The 19620-nt window shown below is 58.2% G+C and overlaps 1 protein-coding gene across 2 annotated transcripts; it reads left to right on the top strand.

The window, feature by feature from the left end:
* Positions 1–10804: 10804 nt before the first annotated feature.
* On the top strand, positions 10805–19250 carry RD3 (RD3 regulator of GUCY2D). Of its 2 annotated transcripts, none has more exons than XM_070055251.1 (3): positions 10805–10944; positions 15980–16391; positions 18819–19250. In XM_070055251.1, exons 2-3 carry the CDS (start codon positions 16096–16098, stop codon positions 19108–19110), a joined length of 588 nt encoding a protein of 195 aa, XP_069911352.1. In that variant the 5' UTR covers positions 10805–10944; positions 15980–16095; the 3' UTR covers positions 19111–19250. The 2 variants fall into 2 exon arrangements, with proteins under 2 accessions (XP_069911352.1, XP_017203293.2); XM_017347804.3 differs by having other exon boundaries at positions 10812–10944; positions 16084–16391.
* The last annotated feature ends 370 nt before the right edge of the window (positions 19251–19620 follow it).

The raw sequence follows: 19620 nt of genomic DNA, 5'->3' as shown, positions 1-19620 counted from the left end.
TACTGCTTTCCCAGTGCATAAGCAGGGAGCTGGATCAGAAGAAGAGCAGCTGGGCCTCAAATCAAGCAGAACAGCCGGGACTCGAACCGGTGCTCGGATATGGGATACTGGCATTGCAAGTGGTGGCTTAACCTGCCGCATCGAACACAGAGGCCCTGCTTCCTGGCTTCTCGCTGGCTGCAGGCTGGAGACGGAGGCCTAGAAGCTGCCCACGGTGGGGGTTTGCTTTGGTTTTGTTTGATGAACACATAAAAGTTGGACACGTTTGTGTGGAACCACGCGATGTTTTGGTACATGTTTTTGTTGTGTGTTGTGCAATGTTCCAGTAAGGGCAGGCGTAGGCAGGCATATCTCCTCAAACACATCCTTTATTTCTGTGTGGTGAAAACATGCAGAGCCCTGCCCTCTAGCTCTTCTGGGACCATCCAAGTGCAGTGCGTCACTGTGGTGTGTAGTTGCCCTGCTGTGCAATGGGCTGCTGGAGCATCTGTCTCCTGCCTGCCACCCTGTACCCCGCCCACAGTCCCTAGCTGGACACCTTCCCAATGCGGCTGGTTATCAAACCAGCAAGCGGGGTCTCCCGGTGGGCTGGCCAGCCAGGCGAAAGCTTACGTAACAGTGTAATCCAGCGAGGAACAACCGGTTCCCTGGCCAGCATCTCGTCAGCCAGGAGCAAGTCAGCGTTCCTGCCCACACTCTCTCGCTATTTTTACGTGTGGCCCACGCTCTTTAGTCCTTTTCTTAGCGATTTGAGACTGAGTTGCCGAGAAAATACCCCATGGCTGTGTCCTCATCCCCAAGCAAGGACACCCACCTACGAGACAATACGCAATAGAACCTTCCAGATTGGAAAATCAGGAGCCCCTTCCTTGCTATGCAGCAGATGATGGGCCAGGTTTGTCTTGTACGTTTCTGCCCAGATCTGAAATCAGCATCTTCCCTACAAAGCCCCATTTCTTTCAAGGATAAAAGGCATTTCAAGAGCACAGCCGGGCTCTCAGTACCCGTTGTGAAAGATTGAACTTGATCTTGTATCGCATGCATTAAAACTCTGGAAGTACAGAGTGGGCATGTGACACAGTGGTGAAGACACCGCCTGGGATGCCCTCGTTCACACCAGAGTGACCAGGGTTCAAGTCCTGCTTCCGATTGCAGCTTCCTGCTAATGTGCACCCTGGAAGGCAGCAGGTGAGGGCTCAAGTAGTTGGGTCTCTGTCACCCACGTGCGAGCCCCGGATGGAGTTGCCACACAATAGAACATGAGAACTCCTTCTCCTGTGTGAGGGTTTCTTAGCACCCTGCCCACTTGTTTGAGGAGCTCCCATGGGACCACACTGGGTGCCATGCCCACATGGCTGTCCATCAAATCAGCAAGGAGAGTCTGGACCAGCTGTGGCAGGCATTTGGGGAGTGAACCAGCAATGGGAGTGCTTGCTAGCACTCTCTCTCACTCTCTCTCCCTTTTAAATAAATTTAAAAAAAAGAAATTTTAAAAATTTTAAAAATATGTAAGTAAGGGGCTGGTGCTGTGGTGTAGCAGGTAAAGCTGCCACCTGCGACACTGGCATCCCATATAGGCACCAGTTCACATCCTGGCTGCTCCACTTCCACTCTAGTTCCCTGCTAATGAACTGGGAAAGCAGCAGAGGATGGCCAAGGGCTTGAGCCCCTGCGCTCACATAGGAGACCTGGAAGAAGCTCCTGGCTCCTGGCTTTGGCCTGACATAGCCCTGGCCATTGCAGTCATTTTGGGAGTCAGTCAGAGGATGAAAGATGTCGCTCTCTATGTCTCTCGCTCTCTCTGTAACTCTGCCTTTCAAATGAATAAATCTTAAAAAAAAAAAAAAATAGGAGCTGGCATTGTAGCATAGCATAGTGGGTAAAACCGCTCTCTGCAGTGCCGGCATCCCATACGGGCGCCAGTTCATGACCTGGCCACTCCTCCTTCAACCCAGCTCTCTGCTATGGCCTGGAAAGGCAGTAGAAGATGGCTCAAGTGCTTGGGCCCTGCACCTGCGTGTGAGACCCTGAAGAAGCTCCTGGCTCCTGGCTTTGGATTGGCTCAGCTCTGCCCATTGTGACCATTTGGGACTGAACCTGAAGATGGAGGATCTCCCTCCCTCTCTCTCTCTCTCTCTCTCTCTCTGTCTCTCTGTAGCTTTGCCTTTAGCATAAATAAATACATCTTTGAAAAAAAATAAATAAAATATGTAAGTAAGTAGTTTCATTAGACAGTGTATTACGATGCAGTTTCTGGAAGAAGTTGGAAATGAACAAGCGTAATTTGACACCAAAAAAAAAAAAAGTAGGAGGAGCCTTTCGGGCCCAGCCTAGGGCACTTGGGCAGTGAGTCCTCATTGCACCCATGGGGACAGAGTGGCTGCTGGCGGGCTGTCCTCCCAGCTGGAGCCTGAAGCTTGAGCGCCTCCATGTCTGGCTGGCTGGTGCGGGAGACCTGTGACCAGGCAAGGCGGGCAGGGGATTCCTGCTGCCATGTTTACCAGCTCTGTGACCCCAGGGCAGGAGGGGCACAGCTGGGCTCTGTGAGCAGGCTCTCAGGTGCTTTCCAAGTGTGCCCCCTGGCGCCTGACCGTTGCATAAACAGGTGAGAGTCTGGGGCGGGCGGAAGGTGCCCTGCTCCCCGCCCCTCAGACAAAGGCGCCCAGAGTGGCTGCGTTCGCCCCTGGGAATGAGGCTCAAGGAAGAGTCGCAGAGGCAGGAGGTACACAGGGGCCCTGGAGGCTGCCCCCAGGGTCCACGCCTGCTGTGGATGAAGGTGTTGTCGAGGGGTGGCTCCATCCCTCAAAGCAGTGGGAATGAGGCCCTGGCCACGGATCCAGGCTCCCTGGGAACTTGGTTCCTTCCTCTGCTCCATCAGCCCGAGGCTGGTCTCCGAGCGGCTATCCCAGAGTCTCAGGCGGTGGCTCCGGTTACCCGGTGGCCGGTGTCCTGCGAAGGGCCTGGCCCCTGCCAGGTTCACCTCTGAAACTGGCCATGGCTTCTGGCTGAACCTGAGCTTCCTCAAGGACAAAACAGAAACACTGAGAACGCTGTCATGGGGTTGCTGCGACCTTTGTCAGTGGCTTCGCAGGGGGCCTGGCACGTGCTGGGGTTGGGAAGAAGCAGCCCTTTGTCCTGTCGCCCCATCCCACACACGGAGCATCTCTGCGTCTCTGCACAGATCCTAGGAACTCAACCACCGCCAGGACCAGCAGTCCCCAAAGGCATGAAGGGCCAGGTGTGAGATGATAAGGGGGGGACAGAGTGGAGGGGACCTCCCTAAGGGCATCCAAAACAGAGAGCCTTTGAAGCAGTGCTGGCCACACAAGCCTTGCCCTGTGCCACTGCGGTCTCATTGGGCTTGTCCAGGCAGACCAGGGCCACAGGGCTTGTCCGTCCAGTGTGTCACGAGGACCCGAGAGAGGTCAAGGTCACACAGAGCCCCCAGGGCTAGCCCGTGAGCAGCATTTCTCCAGCCAGCGAGCAAAGCCTCTCTCTGGGCAGCCTGTCCAGGGTCTCAGAGTTTGCCCTGGGAGTTTGGCGGGAGGTGAGGCTTCCTGGTAGGTCCAGATGGGAGTCTGGCTGCACCCTTCTCAACAGCCTGCCCCCTAGGGACACATCTGGGTCTGCCTTGGGGCACTCTGTCGTCCCAAGGACCCTGGCAGAGACTGGTGGGGAAGGAGGGGACATGGCAAGGGGTCTCATCCAGGTACAGCTTCCCCCAGAGGTGTGTGCCGCAGGGGTGGCTTTTGTTGGAGAGGCCGCAGGAGACTGGGCTGTGGCTTTGCACGGTGGGCCCAGCATGGTAACCTTGTGTTCTCAGGAGGGACAGCTGCAGTAGGTTTTGTCATAATTGTTGTCTTATGACTGAATACTCTGGGGTTTTTGTAAAGATCTATTTATTTATTTGAAAATCAGAATTACAGAGGGGGGCGGAGAGAGAGAGAGAGAGAGAGAGAGAGATCTTTGATCTGCTGGTTCATCCCCCAAGTGGCCACAATGGCTAGGGCTGGGTCAGGCTGAAGCCAGGAGCCAGGAGCTTCATCCAGGCCTCCCACGTGGGTGCAGGGGCCCAAGCACTTGGGCCATCTTCCACTGTTATCGGAGGACACTCTCCAAGAACATTAGCAGGAAGCTAGACCAGACGCAGAGCAGACAGGACTCGAACTCCGATATGGGATGCTAACGTTGCAAGCAGAGGCTTAACCTGCTGTGCCACAACACTGGCCCCAAGAATCCACTTAATAACTCAATATCCCAGAGTAGGGGTGGGCACTGTGGCGCAGCGGGTTAACCACTGTCTGCAGCGCCAGCATCCCATGTTGATGCTGGTTCGAGTCCTTGCTGCTTCTTTCTTTCTTTCTTTCTTTCTTTCTTTCTTTCGGATTTATTTGTTTATTTGAAAGTCAGAATTACACAGAGAGAGAAGGAAAGGCAGAGAGAGACAGACAGACAGGGGTCTTCCATCCACTGGTTCACTCCCCAATTGGCCGCAGTGGCCAGAGCTGTGCCGATCTGAAGCCAGGAACCAGGAGCTTCTTCTGGGTCTCCCACACAGGTGCAGGGTACCAAGGACTTGGGCCATCTTCTACTGCTATCCCAGGCCCTAGCAGAGAGCTGGTTTGGAAGTGGAGCATCCGGGACCTGAACTGGCGCCCATATGGGATGCCAGCACCACAGGCGGTGGCTTTACCTGCTACGCCACAGCACCAGCCCCACTGCTCCACTTCAATCCAGCTTCCTCCTAGTGTGCCTGAGAAGGCAGCAGCAGATGGCTCGTGTGCTCCTCACCCATGTAGGAGACCCAGATGGAGGGCCTGGCTCCTTGTTTGGCCCACTACTGGCTGTTGCAGGGATTTAGGGGATGAACCAGCAGATGGAAGATCTCTCTCTCTCTCTCCCTTTCTGTCACTCTGCCTTTCAGATAAAATAAATAACATATATTATATAATATGTAAATTAATTATGTATAATACATATATCAGCTGCTGTTGGACAGTTCGAATACTTTCATGTGGACAGATTTCTGAATCTTGTTTCATTTTCTCTTTCCTCTCCATGAGGTTGCCTGAAATTCCAGACAGTGGCGGCTCTCACACAGCTTAGCTTTTGCCTGGAGGTGAGAGGGGCCTCTTGCCCCAAGGACAGTGTGCTGCCACCTCCACGCCGGCCCGCCGCCTTCTCTGCCCTGCTTGTGGCTGCCTCAATGGCCCTGTCCTCTCTTCTTCCATGCCGGAGTCTGTGGCAGGCGGGGGGAAGGTGAAGAGCCTTGCTTTATCTTCTGGGAAAAGGGCCAGCGGTGCTGGTGAAAGGAACCCCCAAGAGCCTGCTGCTGCCTTCTGCCCATGGCCGGTCTTCCACGTGCAGGTGCGCAGCCTGGCTGTGGCGCAGAGGCACTGCCTTCGCCAACCCCACATCTCAAGTCCAGTGTCCCCTTCACCCAACCCCCGGTCTGTCCTCGTTCAGCTCACCAGGAATGTCTGCCATTTAGGAAGATGGCTGAAGTGCCTCCTCTTTTGAGCAGACTTCCAGGACTATGGCAGGAGAAAATAACAGAATTCTATCCAACACATGCACACTGACACACACGACTCTCCTCCTCACCCCCTCCTTGTCACACACAGAAAATGAGGTGTTTGGGTGCTGATGATTGAGACTTGGGGTGCATGTGCCCTGGGGCTCTGATTTGTTGATGCCAGAAAGGCAGCCGTGGGCGGAGCAGTGGTTCGGAGAACAAGAGCACAGGTTATTCCCCGGCCGCCTCACTCTCGCTGTGCTCTCAGAGAAAGTAGCTAGCCATTCCTGAACTCGGACCCCAGCAGGTGTGGGAGTAAGGGGCACCCAGGCCCCTCGTTGCTTCGTGGTTCTCGGATTCTCAGCACGGAGGGTGCGGGTGTGGTGACAGGGTGAGAGCCTGGAGGCCCGGGCTGCCCGCCGGGCGCATCTCTGCCACCCCAACCCAGCTGCACCCAGCAGGGAGCTTTCAGAGGACAGAGGGGCCCTGCCTGCTCCCCTGCACCCTTGGTTGGGACAAAGTCTGTGCCTGGGAGGGGTGGGTGTGGCGAGGGAGAAGCAGGGCACTTGGGCTGGGGTGGGGTGGGGAGTAGAATTCCAGCCTTTGACGAGGCTATGAGGACACTTCCGGGAAAGCCTTCCTTCTTGGCCTTTCTGGCGCCCACCCCACTGCGAGGCGTCCACTCTGACTCCCAGGAAGGACTGCATCAGAGCACCGCACTCCTGCCCTTGGTGTGACCTCTATATAAAATGCAGCGGTGGCTGGGAGGGGCCAGATGGCTACAGCAGGGACCCCACGAGTACAGGGCAACTGAGAGCCCCACCACCGTGGCCCGTGTCAGCATCACCACCTCCTGAGCCCAGCCCGAATGCTTGGGTCCCTGCACCCACATGGGAGACCTGGATGGACTCTGGGCTCCTGGCTTCAGCCTGGCATGGCCTGGCTGTTGAAGCCATTTGAGGATTGAACCAGCAGATGGAAGATCTCTGTCTCTCTCTCTGATGCTCTTTCAAATCGACAGTAAATAAATAAATCTTAAAAAACAAACAAACAAACAAAACAGAAACCCCAGGTGCTGTGGTTTGGGTGTGTCTCTCCACACACACTGGGACCCTGCTTCCCAGCCCTAGAGGTTCCTGGTGGTGGGGGCAGAGCCGCTACAGGTGGGTCCGTGTCCCTGTGAGTGAGTGCCGCCTCTCCTGGGACTGGCCTGGGGACAGTGGTGGTTGCTGTGCGGCAGGGCCAGCCGCCTCCAGACAGGCTGTCTTCTCCTGGACTTCGGCTTCCAGCACCAGGAGCCAAAGTAAACCATCGCCCACTCTCAGGGGCTCCATCCCAGCCACGGACAAGGGACTCGGGCGGCGGCCCGGAGCCTTCTGGTCTGCGAGTGACTCAGCTCCTCCCACAGGTCCCACCTCTGACGTGTGCGTCTTTTCTCCCTCCCTGGACCCCAGGGGACTCACGTCGTCGGTGCCTTCCCAAAGGGCTCCTGTTTGGCTTGTGCGCCTTCAGGTCTTCTGGTCTCTCCTGCGCATGCCTGGCTCCCTCTTCCCTCTGTGCGCCCGTTATCCTCTCTCCTCCGGGGAGCATTTCCAGGCTGAGCAGAAGAGGGTCCCCGGCCTGTCTAGGGCAGCACTGCCTGGAGCAGGATGTGGACTGCCACCCCCTCACGTGCCCTGCGGTGTGCATCCCCTGACCTCAGCACCCGGCAGCCCTCTCCTCCCCGCCTTCTGTGGTCCGCGGGACTGGAGTTTGTGACAACTTGGCTGGCAGGACTCCGGCAGGCTCCGAGAGCAGGGACCAAGCCCAGGCTCTCTGGCTGTCATCTCTAAATCATGGGCCCAACGCAGGCACGTGAACTTGGCTTTCACCTGTGCTGGGGCTCGGGCTCGGGCTCCTTGCCCTGGAGGAGCTCCTTCCTGTTCAGGGATGCTGAATCGCGGGTTCGGGAACCGGCGCTGCACAGCCGTTCTTGCTATGCATGGGGTGGTGCCGGGTGCAGCTGCCGCGAGCACTGAGTGAGCACTGTGAGAGGGCCGGGACAGACGGGGTCTGGTTCCTGCCAGCCTCTGCCATGGCCTTCATCGGCCATCGGCTGAGCCGCATGCAGCCGTGTGCTCCGTGTGCTTCTGTGTCAGGCCCCTCAGTCACTGTGTGTGGTTGATTCATTAGCAGTGGTCTCCTGGCCCGTGTAACTCAGCCGCAATGTGCTGCATCTTTCTCTGCAAGGCTCAGCCTGGCTTTCTTTTGTTATTATTATTATTTATTTGAAAAGCAGAAGAAGAGAGAGAGAGAGAGCATGAGAGAGATCTTCCATCTGCTGGTTCATTCCCCAGATGGCGGCAACAGCCAGGTCTGGGCCAGGCCAAAGAGAGGAACCTAGAACTCCATTTTGGGTCTCCCATGTGCATGACAGGGCCCAACTATTTAGGCCATCCTCCGCTGCTCTCCCAGGCGCATTAGCAGGGAGCTGGATCAGAAGCGGAGCAGCCAGGACTCGAACCAATGCTCCAATACAGGGTGCAGGTGTTGCGGGTGGCGGCTTACCCCACTGCGCCAGAGCTCCAGCCTTGTCACAGCCTTCCTGTGATCACTAGACACAATGGCGCTATGCCGGGGCCATTTTAAGCAGCCAAATCAGCAACAGAAAACACAAAGGTACAAGCAAAACGTGGCACTAGACAGGTTGTGGGAAGGACGGTTGCTTAGAGTGTGAGAGCCGACGTGAGAAGGCAGGACTTCACGCTGTCCGGCTCAGCTGGGAACATGTTCACCAGGTGAGGCGAAGTTTTTGCCATCACCAAAGTGCCACTCATCCTGAGGTCACGGTACATTCTGGTGAGTAGGCAAATTTGCAAATAGTTCCATGAGTAATGAGGACCAAGTTCATGTGCAGAAGGAAGGGTGGGGAGGAGGGAGAGCAGGGAGGTCCGAAGGAAAGTCACAGGGGCGTTCTCACGGGGGTTACACTTGGCCCCAGCTGGGAGGCACCCCATGCAGAGGTGTGAGACAATGCCCCTGGGACGAGGGCACATCTGTGACAGGAAGGGACTGTGGGGAGGAGCTCTGACCCCCTGGGAATGCAGCAAGGGCCCCGGCCGCCCCTTCTCACCAGTTCTGCTTGAGTTGGGGCAGAAGAGGCCAGGCCCAGCTCCGGGAGCTTTGACCCAGTAAACATTCGCTCTTGGACCTCCTAGAGAGGGAGAGGGTACGTGCTACGGGGCTGCCCCAGAGGGACTCGGGGACACAGGAACCTCTGTAATCATGCCTCCCCGACCCCCGAGAGCAGCCCCTCAGCAAAGGGGAACAGCGGCAGGGGGAGCTGTCTGTAAGCCGGCCCTCTGGGTGGCCCACCTCCCCTCCCCCACACCCCACCCTCACCAGGCCCCCAGTTGTGAGAGGACCTGGGAAGGATGTCCCTGTTGGACGCCGCTGCCCAGGCATGTGGCCATACTCGGAGCCTGGCTCTGGCAGCTGTTTCTGAATTTATTTTATTTCTTTGAAAGGCAGAGAGAAGGCCGGTGCCACGGCTCAACAGGCTAATCCTCCGCCTAGCGGTGCCGGCACACCAGGTTCTAGTCCCGGTCGGGGCGCCAGATTCTGTCCTGGTTGCCCCTCTTCCAGGCCAGCTCTCTGCTATGGCCCAGGAGTGCAGTGGAGGATGGCCCAAGTGCTTGGGCCCTGCACCCCATGGGAGACCAGGAGAAGCACCTGACTCCTGCCTTCGGATCAGTGCGGTGCGCCAGCCACGGCGGCCATTGGAGGGTGAACCAATGGCAAAAGGAAGACCTTTCTCTCTGTCTCTCCCTCTCTGTGTCCACTCTGCCGGTCAAAAAAATAAATAAAATAAAGAAAAAAATAAAGAAAACAAAGGAAAGGCAGAGAGAGATAGGGAGTGGGGGAGCAGGAAATAGAGAGGATGAGGGACAGGGAGATGGAGAGGAGGGAGGGAGGGAAAAAGGAAGGAGGGAGAGAGAGCTCTCATCCACTGGCTCACTCTCCAAACCCCTGTAGCTTCAGTCAAGCCTGGGCCAGGCTGAAGCCACGAGCCCAGAACACACAGGTGGCAAGAACCCAACCACATGAGTCATCACCTGCTGCAGGAAGCTGGAACTGGGGGATCTGGGGCTGAAACCCAGTCTCTGTTATACGGGATGCGAGTGTCCCAGGCAGGGTCTTAACTGCCACACCAAACGCCTAGCCCCGAAGTGTCGACTTTGAGTTGCCTGGGGCTAGCCAAGAAGCAACCTGTCCTCCAGTGTCCCATGGGCCCATCTGGGCCTCCTGCTTCTCTCTGCTCTCAGGACACTCTGTCCCGTGCAGGCCCTTCTGGCTGCGGGCCACCCACGGGCATCCTGTGCCTAACAGACACCAGTGGGCACCGAAACAGATGCCTGCTGCCCCACAGCTATGGGGTGCTGTAATGGGCACGGAGCTTCATTATAGGGACCTTAGGTGATGCTGGACCAGGTCCCGGGTGGTGGTGGGGTGACTTTTGGACACAAACGTTTTGATTGTACTGAAAATAAAGCAGAAAGCACAGCCAAGAAGAAATTAAGCTCTGGCTGATGAGACCAGGCAACTCAGGCTGCCTGCCTGCCTTGCACCTGCTCCCCAGGTGACGCCTGCTTTGTGCTTGGTCGGCAGCTGGTTCCATCTGCTTTTCCTCCTCAACCACTAGGCAAGTGGGGGTCTGGAGTCTTCTGCTCCCCTTCCCCTGGCTTATTTCCTAAACCTCGCTCCTGCTCCTGAAAGTCAGGAGGAACGCTTCTAAATGGAGTGAGAGGAGGGCATCTAGGGATGTGGCAGTGCAGAGGGGGTGACGTTTCTTCCCTGGCCCCCGCCCTCAGCACCCAGATTCACCTGTCTGATCTGTGGGAGGAGGTGGGAAGGGGGGCCCTCCCCCAGGAACCGCCCACCCTGTAGCTGGCAGCATCTGCCCACAGCAGGTGCGTGGAGGCTCTGCAGAGCATGGGCGCTGGTGGCGGGGGGAGGCCCAGAGTGCCATCTGGACACAGTGCACTCGCCACACCTGGGTCCACAGATCAGGCAGCTCTGGGAAAGAGGATTAGGTGGGTCGCCCAGCAACCACGGCTCAGGAGCCTCCCCTGGGGCCACACACACGCGTGCGCACACACACACACACAGAGACTCCACAAACAGCAGCTCAGGCTCTGTCCCTTCTCCCCTCAGCGCTATTTTCTCTCCAAGAAACTTCTCCGAGGCAGAGGGAGGAAGAAGCCCGTGGCGGCAGCAGGTGGCGGCAGAAGTGGAGGCGAGGAGCCCAGCAGGATGTAGTCTCCCTCCTGCCCTGGCCCTCAGAGCCTACAGGACCTTCTGCTTTTCCTGGGAAAGATCCAGGCGCTCTCCGCCCACTGCGGCCACCGCACACCTCGGCAGGGGCTGACTCCAGAAAGCCAGCTAAGAGGGTAAGAGGGGTGTCTCTCCAGGACCCCAGGCTGCGCTGGGCCAGCCCTGCTCCTGGCCTGGAGCTGGGATGGGTGGCTGGGGGCGGGGTGGTGGCAGACCCAGAGCCTGGCGAGTGCTCTGGGTCCAGGGCCCCCTTGGCACAGGGAGGCCCCTTCTGGTCTCATCAGCTCCACAAGAGCCTTGGCACGATGGCCCGCTCCTTGCTCATGGGCTCCTGAGAGGCCAAAGCTTCTGGCCGTTTGGGACCAGCAAGGCGCTCAGGGGAACCCAGCTCCAGCACTGGCTCTTCTGCAGGAAGAAGGAAGAAAAGGGAGGCCCAAAGCTGAGGTTCTGCCATCAGTCCGAGAATACAGCAGCTCTGGGTACAAGGCACAGGGTCAGGTCTGGGCTACGGCAGCGACCAAGACATGCGGTGACATGGGGCCTCCGTCCCCTTGATCACAGGGTAGACTGTGAGGCCCCAGTCTACCTGGAGCACAGCTGGGACAGGACGTCCAGGGAGAAGGTTAGGGTAGGACAGGAAGTGTGGGCTGTGACCATGGGAAAGGGGTAGGGTTTCTTGGGGACCAGCCCCCTCCAACTGTGGTCAATGGGACCTGAGCACTGGCCCCTCCTGGTTTCACTCTTGCCTCACAATGAGGAGGACTGACTGCCATCCTTCCATCCATCCTTCCATCCTCCCATCCATCCATCCTCCCATCCATCCTCCCATCCATCCTCCCATCCATCCATCCATCCATCCTCCCATCCATCCTCCCATCCATCCATCTTCCCATCCTCCCATCCATCCATCCTCTCATCCATCCTCCCATCCTTCCATCCTCCCATCCTTCCATCCTCCCATCCTCCCATCCATCCTCCCATCCATCCTCCCATCCTCCCATCCATCCATCCTCCCATCCATCCTCCCATCCATCCATCCTCCCATCCATTCATCCTCCCATCCATCCATCCATCCATCCTTCCATCCATCCATCCATCCATCCTCCCATCCATTACTCAGGAGCCACTTGTGCAGTCTATGGCCTGGCAGGGGAAGGGGAGGCGGGGGGAAACAAACACAGCGCTGCATGAGAAACCTGCTTGATGTAGATGCTATGCTGGCCTCGGTGACTGCAGAGATGGGTGCCACTCCAGTGGGGGCCAGTGGGAGGCCATATGGGGCAGCTGCAGGGAGGCGTGAGCCCTTGAGGTGGGTCTTGGGGGATGAGCAGGGGTGTGAAGCAGCCAAAGGACCAAGTGTCAGCCCTGTGGCTGCATCAGACCAGGCTTGTCGGTCACAGTTTTCTATGATGCCAAAGAGAAAAAAGGCCAATTTGCAACCTGTGGAGTTGGCCTTGGGCCTTGGCAAACACAGCACCTGGAAAAAGATCAGACAGACAGGGAATGCCTGTTGTGAGGTTCCTCCCCAGGCCGAGGATCCAGCTTTGGCAGAGTGAGCCCACCAGCCCAGTGAAGCCGGGGGCAGGCGTGGATGTGCCCATGAGCCTTGTGGGGCACTAGGGGCAGCCCCTTGCCAGGCCTGGGGGAGCCCAGCTTGGCTGTTAGAGCTGAGCTCTGGGGGAGGAGGAGTCAGGCCGGGTCCCCTGGGCACGGCTCCCTTTGTACGGAGACTTCAGTGTCCCCGGATCGGGGACCGCACGTCCCTCAGTGGTTCGCTGGTGCTGGTGCAGGGCCTGGGTCCTCGTTAGAGGCGCTGATGCTCTCGCTCCCTCTGTGGGGGCCAAAGCCTTGCTTCTGACTCCAGTGGCAACCGCACCCCTCCCCCTTTATTCCCACCACTGAGACCTCCCTGGTGCCTGCCTGTCCCTGACTGCCTGGAGACATGGGCACGGCTTCCTGGGTGTCTAAGGAGCCACAGCTGGCAGTGGCGTCACCCAGGGGTGGTGCAAAGGACATTGTCCTCAGGGATGATAAAAAATAGCTGAGGGGAAGGCTCGGGGGGGGGGGGAGGGGAAAGGGCAGAGGAGCCAGCAGCTTCAAGAACAAGAGAGAGGGCCTGGCTGGCTGAGCGGCACCAAGGGGAGAGATGGCCTCTTCCTGCTCCCTGGGTGAACTTGAACACCCTCTTGGAACAGGGGGATCCGGCTCTCCCCAGGCCAGGACCAGAAGCCGGGGTTGAGGGAGGCCAGGACAGAGGTCGGGGTCAAGCTTGCACCAGGCCAGGGGCGTCCTTCCCCTTTTGGGCTCCAATCCCCTTGGGAGCTTGTGAATCCTGAACCCCTTCTCAGAGACCCCTTCTAAAAACACACAGTTAAGTTCACTGGATACAAAGAAACCCAGCTCTGTTGAGATTTTTTTTTTTAATCTGGTAATGGTTGTGGCTCTCCATCAACATGTAAGACAATAAAATCTCACCGCAGATGTAACAATTGCCATGAGGGGAAACTGAGGAGGGGAAACTGAGGCTCAGAGCTGAGATGGTGGCTTGGACACATGCGACAAATAGCAGGGAGGGGAAGGGTGCACTGGATTTGTGTTTTCTCTGCCAAAACTGTTGCCCCAGCACCAGCCTGCTGCACCTGCGCTGAGGAGTGACCCAAGGGGGTGCGCCAGAAGGGGGCGCAGTCAGACACGAGCATGCATCTGAGGTCAAAGGGAGCGGAGGTGGTGAGTGGGAGTAAGGGTGGGGACGGGCCATGGGAGGCAGGAAGGAAAGGCAGGTGGAGTGGGGCAGCCCTCTGTCCCCGCCCCCGCTCCCAGACAGGTCTGCAAGGTTCTCGCAGAGGCCCACAGGGTCCTGGCTGCCTCTCACCTCTTCCCGCTACGTGTTGGCACTGGACTTTGCCAGCTCCGGGGCACAGCTGGAGAATTCACGGACTATGTCCCAGGCACTGCACCCCGTGTCATCGCACAGGGTTTTGTAGCTCACCGGATGCTTTCAGGTACCTGCTCTCACTTGAGTCTCATGCTGTGGGGTAGGCCGATGAACCCCACTGGCTGTCCCCGACGGCCGCGGCACTGGGAGCCTGGCTGTGTGTTTTGTTCCTTCTCTTCAATCCCCTGAGGGAGCCTCAGCACCTAGCACAGCGGCAGGGACCTTGCAGGCACCTCCCACCCTCCTGCCCTTGTTTTCTGAGTCTCTGGTGAGTGAGGGGATGAGAACTCAGGCCTGGGGTTAAGGCCCCAGGCTGGCCCAGCGCGCCCCACTGCTCATGGTCGCGTCTCTGCACCTGTTGACGGGAAAGGCCACAGCCGCATAAATCAGTAGAATATAGTCTGAGGGTGGAGGTCCCAAGGAACAAAGCAAGTCCACCAGACAGAATGAACTGGGAGAGCTTCCTGCAACAGTGAGTTCTGAGCTAGATCTTTTCCAACTTTTAAATGACGACTACGAGCAAATGTGTGGAAATATTGGAGAAAGGTGCGACGCACACCCGAAGCTGTGCCCTCTTTCTAGGGGTGTGTGTGTGTGTGTGTGTGTGTTTGTGATTTCCCTGAGCACCTCAGCCCTGTCCTAAGATTGGGCTATTGGCCAGTACTCCCCTAAACCAAAGCCATCTTTCTACCTAAGAAAATCATCAATCATTTCCTAACACCCAGCTCATGTTCAAATTTCTTCAACTGTCTTTTAAAAATTTTATTTATTTATTTGAGAGGCAGAGTTACAGAGAGAGAGGGAGAATCAGAGGCAAACGACTTCCATCCACTGGTTCACTCCCCCGATGGTTGCAATGGCCGGAGCTGAGCTAATCCGAAGCCAGAAGCTGTGAGCTTTTTCCAGGTCTCCCATGTGGGTGCAGGGGCCCAAGCACTTGGGCCATCTTCCACTGCTTTTCCAGGCCATTAGCAGGGAACTGGATCGGAAGAGGAGCAGCCTGGACATGAACCGGCGCTCATATGGGATGCTGGCGCTGCAGGTGGAGGCTTTACCTGCTATGCCACAGTGCCAGCCCCATCTCCAACTGTCTTAATTCTTTAAAACAAAAATACAATCCATGTCCTGTGCCTTCGAGGTCGACTGTAAGTGCCCCTAACCAGGTGGGAAGCAGGTGCACTTGGTGAGAGGCTGTGAGGACGCCATGGAGCTGTGACAGGTAGGGTGCTAAGCCCGAGGGTGAGGGGCCTCGGGGCTCCCACGGAGGACACTGGCTGTGCCTCAGGGGTCGTACAGAGCAAGGGAGAGGCACAACCGACATGGTGGCAGCCCCAGAAAGTCACTCTCACTGGTGTCTCACGGCATACCCTGGCTTCAGGTCACTTCCTGGTCTTCCCTGAGGGTCAGGTCCAGCTCCATGGGCTGAGCTACCTCCTGTCTGCCCGCTTGCCTCTTGGTGCCTTCCCCTCCCAACCTCCTCCCTCTCTCTATGGCTCCCCCTGCCTTTGCCCTTAAGAACTTAATCAGCCCTGCCTGAGAGCGGCCTGGGGAGCAGCTGGCACCAGGGACAGAAATAGCTCCAGCAGAAGCCTGGTGTCTGTCAGAGCCCTGGGCCCTGGCAGGAGTGGGGGAGGGGAAGACAATTCAGGACGCTCCCCTTACATGAGACCTCCCCCCTGCTTGGGGGACCTTGGGGCCCACAGCTGGTACACCTGCCCTCTGACATGGGGGCGAGGTGGGTGATGAGGCCTCTGGGCTGCCCTGGGGGCTACCTCCTGGCCTCACCTCACTTCCTGGCAAGGAGTCTGGGGATAAGAGACACACCCACACCAGGGGTCACTTACTGCCCTCCCCATGGGGACTGAGGGTTTGAGATCCAGTCACCCACCCCTTTCCTCACAGCAGGGGCCGCTGCACGCAGGTGCGCTGCCCTGACTGGAAGTTCCTGGTGCTTACACAACCCTCCCTGCCCCCTTCAACAAGTACTTAGAGCCGTGGATGTGAGCGGCTGGTATGTGTGTGTGTACCCCCAAATCACAGGGCTGTGCACGCTTCCTGCTTTGCTTGTCCTTCGTGGGAAGCAACTCCTCCCCGCTCCATCACCTGGATGCTTTAAGGCTCCTTGCGGCATATTTTTTCTTTGCTTTGGCACAGTACTTGTAGCGTACCAAGTTCAGTCCTGCGGCTTCTTACCACAGCCCTGTGCTGTCTTACAGAATTAGACACGATCACTAAGAGAGGTTCCACGACCTGCCCGAGGCCGCCCCAGCGGGACCCCAGCTCGCTTCCTCCCGGTTGATCCCCTGCCCTGTCTCGGCAGGCCCCGGGAGCCATGTCTCTCCTCGCGTGGCTGCGGTGGAGCGAGGCCCCGCCCCGGCTGTCGGCCCGGAGTCCGGCGGAGATGGTGCTGGAGACGCTCATGATGGAGCTGGCGGGGCAGATGCGCGAGGCCGAGAGGCAGCAGCGTGAGCGCAGCCACGCGGAGCGCAAGATCTGCACGGGCGTGGACTACAGCTGGCTGGCCAGCGCGCCGCGGCCCTCCTACGACCTCAGCCCCGGCGAGCGGCTGCAGCTGGAGGACGTCTGTGCCAAGATCCACCCGTCCTACTGCGGGCCTGCCATCCTCAGGTGAGCCGCGGGGCCGCTTCGAGGGCAGCTGGAGCCAGGGGCTTGGGAGGTGCAAGGCAGTGGAGGAATCTGAAAGTGACTGCGGATCCAGGACTGCGGTTCAGAGGGAGGCTGGAGGCGGCGCCAGGAAGCAAGTTAGTTGGTTTATTTATTTATTTATTTATTTATTTATTTATTTATTTTAACAGGCAGAGTGGACAGTGAGAGAGAGAGACAGAGAGAAAGGTCTTCCTTTGCCGTTGGTTCACCCTCCAATGGCCGCCGTGGCCGGCGCGCTGCGGCCGGCGCACCGCGCTGATCCGATGGCAGGAGCCAGGAGCCAGGTGCTTTTCCTGGTCTCCCATGGGGTGCAGGGCCCAAGCACCTGGGCCATCCTCCACTACACTCCCTGGCCACAGCAGAGAGCTGGCCTGGAAGAGGGGCAACCGGGACAGAATCCGGCGCCCCGACCGGGACTAGAACCCGGTGTGCCGGCGCCGCAAGACAGAGGATTAGCCTAGTGAGCCGCGGCACCGGCGCCTGTTTATTTATTAAAAGGTAGAGTTACATAGAGAGGGAGAGAGAGAGGTCTTCCATCCGCTGGTTCACTCCCCAAATGGTTGCAGCCACCGGAGCTGCGCCAATCTGGAGCCAGGAGCTTCTTCTAGGTCTCCCATGTGGATGCAGGGACCCAGGGCTTGGAGCATCTTCTGCTGCTTTCCCAGGCCATAGCACAGAGCTGGATCAGAAGAGGAGCTGCGGGGACTCGAACCAGCACCCATATGGGAAGCCAGCATTGCAGGCACAGGCTCAGCCCACTATGCCTGGCGAGTTTTTGGTGCCAGAGAACTCCTTGTTGTTCATTCTCCCTACACAGGTTGTTCTTACCCTGGAATTTTAAATAAAAGATTTATTTATTTGAAAGACAGATCTACAGGACATACACACACACACACACACAAATCTTCCATCTGCTGGTTTACTCCCCAGATGGTTGCAACAGGCTGAAGCCAGGGACCAGCAACTCTATCTGGTCTTCCCTGTGGGTGGCAGAGGCCCAAGTACTTGGGCCATCATCTGTTGCCTTCCCAGGCACAGTAGCAGAAATGCTGGATTGGAGACAGATCAGCCGGGAGTCCAACCCATTGCAGGCAGCAGCTTAACCCTCTGCGCCACAGCGCCCCACTCTGGGTGTTGGTTAACATGGTGGCTTCTCCTCCGGGTCATCCTCAACATTACCTTCTTAGAGAGGTTTTCCCAGACGGTCCCTCCAAGATCGGTTTAGTTTTCTTGTTTCACACTCACCTGCTGGAGGTGTGCGTGTGGACGGTTCCAAGCCCCAAGGCACTGAGCATTTACACCTGGGGCACAGCTGGGCTCTTGAACTTGACCTTACTGGAGCTGTGGCCCCTGGGGCCCTGTCGCACTTGGATCGGTGCTGAAATCAAGGAGGCACCCAGTCCAACTGGCAAGAATAATTCCCAACCTGCTCAGGTTCTTTATGTGCACCCCTCTCTGTAAGGGGCTCCAGTGCATGAGAGAGCACTAAAACGCCCATCCTGTTGGTCTCCCCAAACCTTGCCCCACCCACCCCTTAGCCACAGCCTGTGCCCATCCTGCATCGAGCGCCTTTCTCCTTGAACCTCCCCTGACGGCCCCTGCCCTTCTTCAGCCCCATCCGAGCTGCTTTAGGCTTTTGATCTTCTTGCCGCCACTTTGTCTGAGAATCGTACTCTCCCCCATGTTTCTGTGTTCCATGGAAACCTCCCAGAATCCCGGCAGGCAGCCTGGGGTGGGGTCCTAGGGCGCTGGGGCAGCAGTCTCAGTGGCCAACCAGGCCTGCTAAGTGGGTGGGCAGGCTGGGCACAGGCTGTAACCGTCGGGGCACACTTTCTGCCATGCTGTCTCAAACAGGCCAGATAATCTCTGAGCCCCCAGCACAGACATTCTAGGAAGGGGAAACAGCCTGGGGGCACCCAGGAAAACCCGGGAACGGGGAGACCACACTGAGTCTTCCCGGCCAGAAAGGGAACCATTCTGCAGGGCCAAACATCACCCTCACCCAGGAGGTGACAAAGCTGCAGAAGGACAGGAAAGGGCCAGTGGGCGGAGAGGGGAGGGTGGGGGAGGGTAGCCAGAAGGCCTGTCCGGGATCTGGAAGGCTGCCAGGCAGAGCACCGCCCCCACGGCCTCAGGGAAGCATCAGGAATTCTGCTTAAGCGAGTGCATTAGACCTCGCAAAAAGGTAGCTGTGGCTCCAGCTTACAGACGAGGAAGCTGAGGCCCATGGAAGCCAGAAGGCGGAGCTGGGATTTGATCTCACGGTCGGCGGTGGGCGGCAGCAGAAGCCAGGCGGGTGACTGACGCGATGGCACCGAGGGGGCGGGGCAGGGCGGGGGATGCCCGGGAGGCCCCTGCGGCTCCACAGCGCCCTCCCCGCCCGCGCAGGTTCCGGCAGCTGCTGGCCGAGCAGGAGCCGGAGGTGCAGGAGGTGTCCCGGCTCTTCCGCGCGGTGCTGCAGGAGGTCCTGGAGAGGATGAAGCAGGAGGAGGAGACCCACAAGCTGACGCGCCAGTGGAGCCTGCGGCCCCGCGGCAGCCTGGCCACCTTTAAGACCCGCGCGCGCATCGCCCCCTTCGCCAGCGACATCCGCACCATCTCCGAGGACGTGGAGCGCGACGCGCCGCCGCCGCCCCGCACCTGGAGCCTGCCGGAGTTCCGGGCGCCCAAGACCGACTGACCCCCGCCACTCCCCTGCGCAGGAGCTGAGCCGCCTGCAGGAGGGCATGATGGGCTGCGGGCCGGGTCCCCAAGTCCTGGAGCCTCCCCACCCTCTACCCTGGCGGGGAGACCACAGAGGGGACTCCACCGATGAGATGGAACAGCCCCGCCCCGCCCCACTCTCTTTCTCTGGACGCTGGGCCCCTCCCTCCCCTGCCCAGATGAGCAGCCCCTCCAGCCTCAATAGAGATTTAAGGTCTTGGCAGGCAGACCCGGCCCTCGGCCCCTCCCCTTCTGCTCCTATCTGGAAGGGGCAAGAGTTGCTGCTTTCTTTGACAAGCCCTGGGTTCTCACCCCAACTTGAGGGATGTCCCTGGGGAGTGACGAGGGATGGTGTCCCTTCTCTGCGGGTGACTCAGCCCCATGGGCCTGCAGATGAAAGGGCTCACAGCTGTGTTCACCTAGAAAATGAGGAAACTGAGGCTCCTTCTGCCTTAAGCTGCAGCCAGGCAGTGTGAGGTGGCTCCTG

Source organism: Oryctolagus cuniculus, chromosome 13, assembly GCF_964237555.1.
Source record: "Oryctolagus cuniculus chromosome 13, mOryCun1.1, whole genome shotgun sequence".
Classification (NCBI taxonomy): domain Eukaryota; kingdom Metazoa; phylum Chordata; class Mammalia; order Lagomorpha; family Leporidae; genus Oryctolagus; species Oryctolagus cuniculus.
This window is presented reverse-complemented; position numbering and strand designations above follow the sequence as displayed.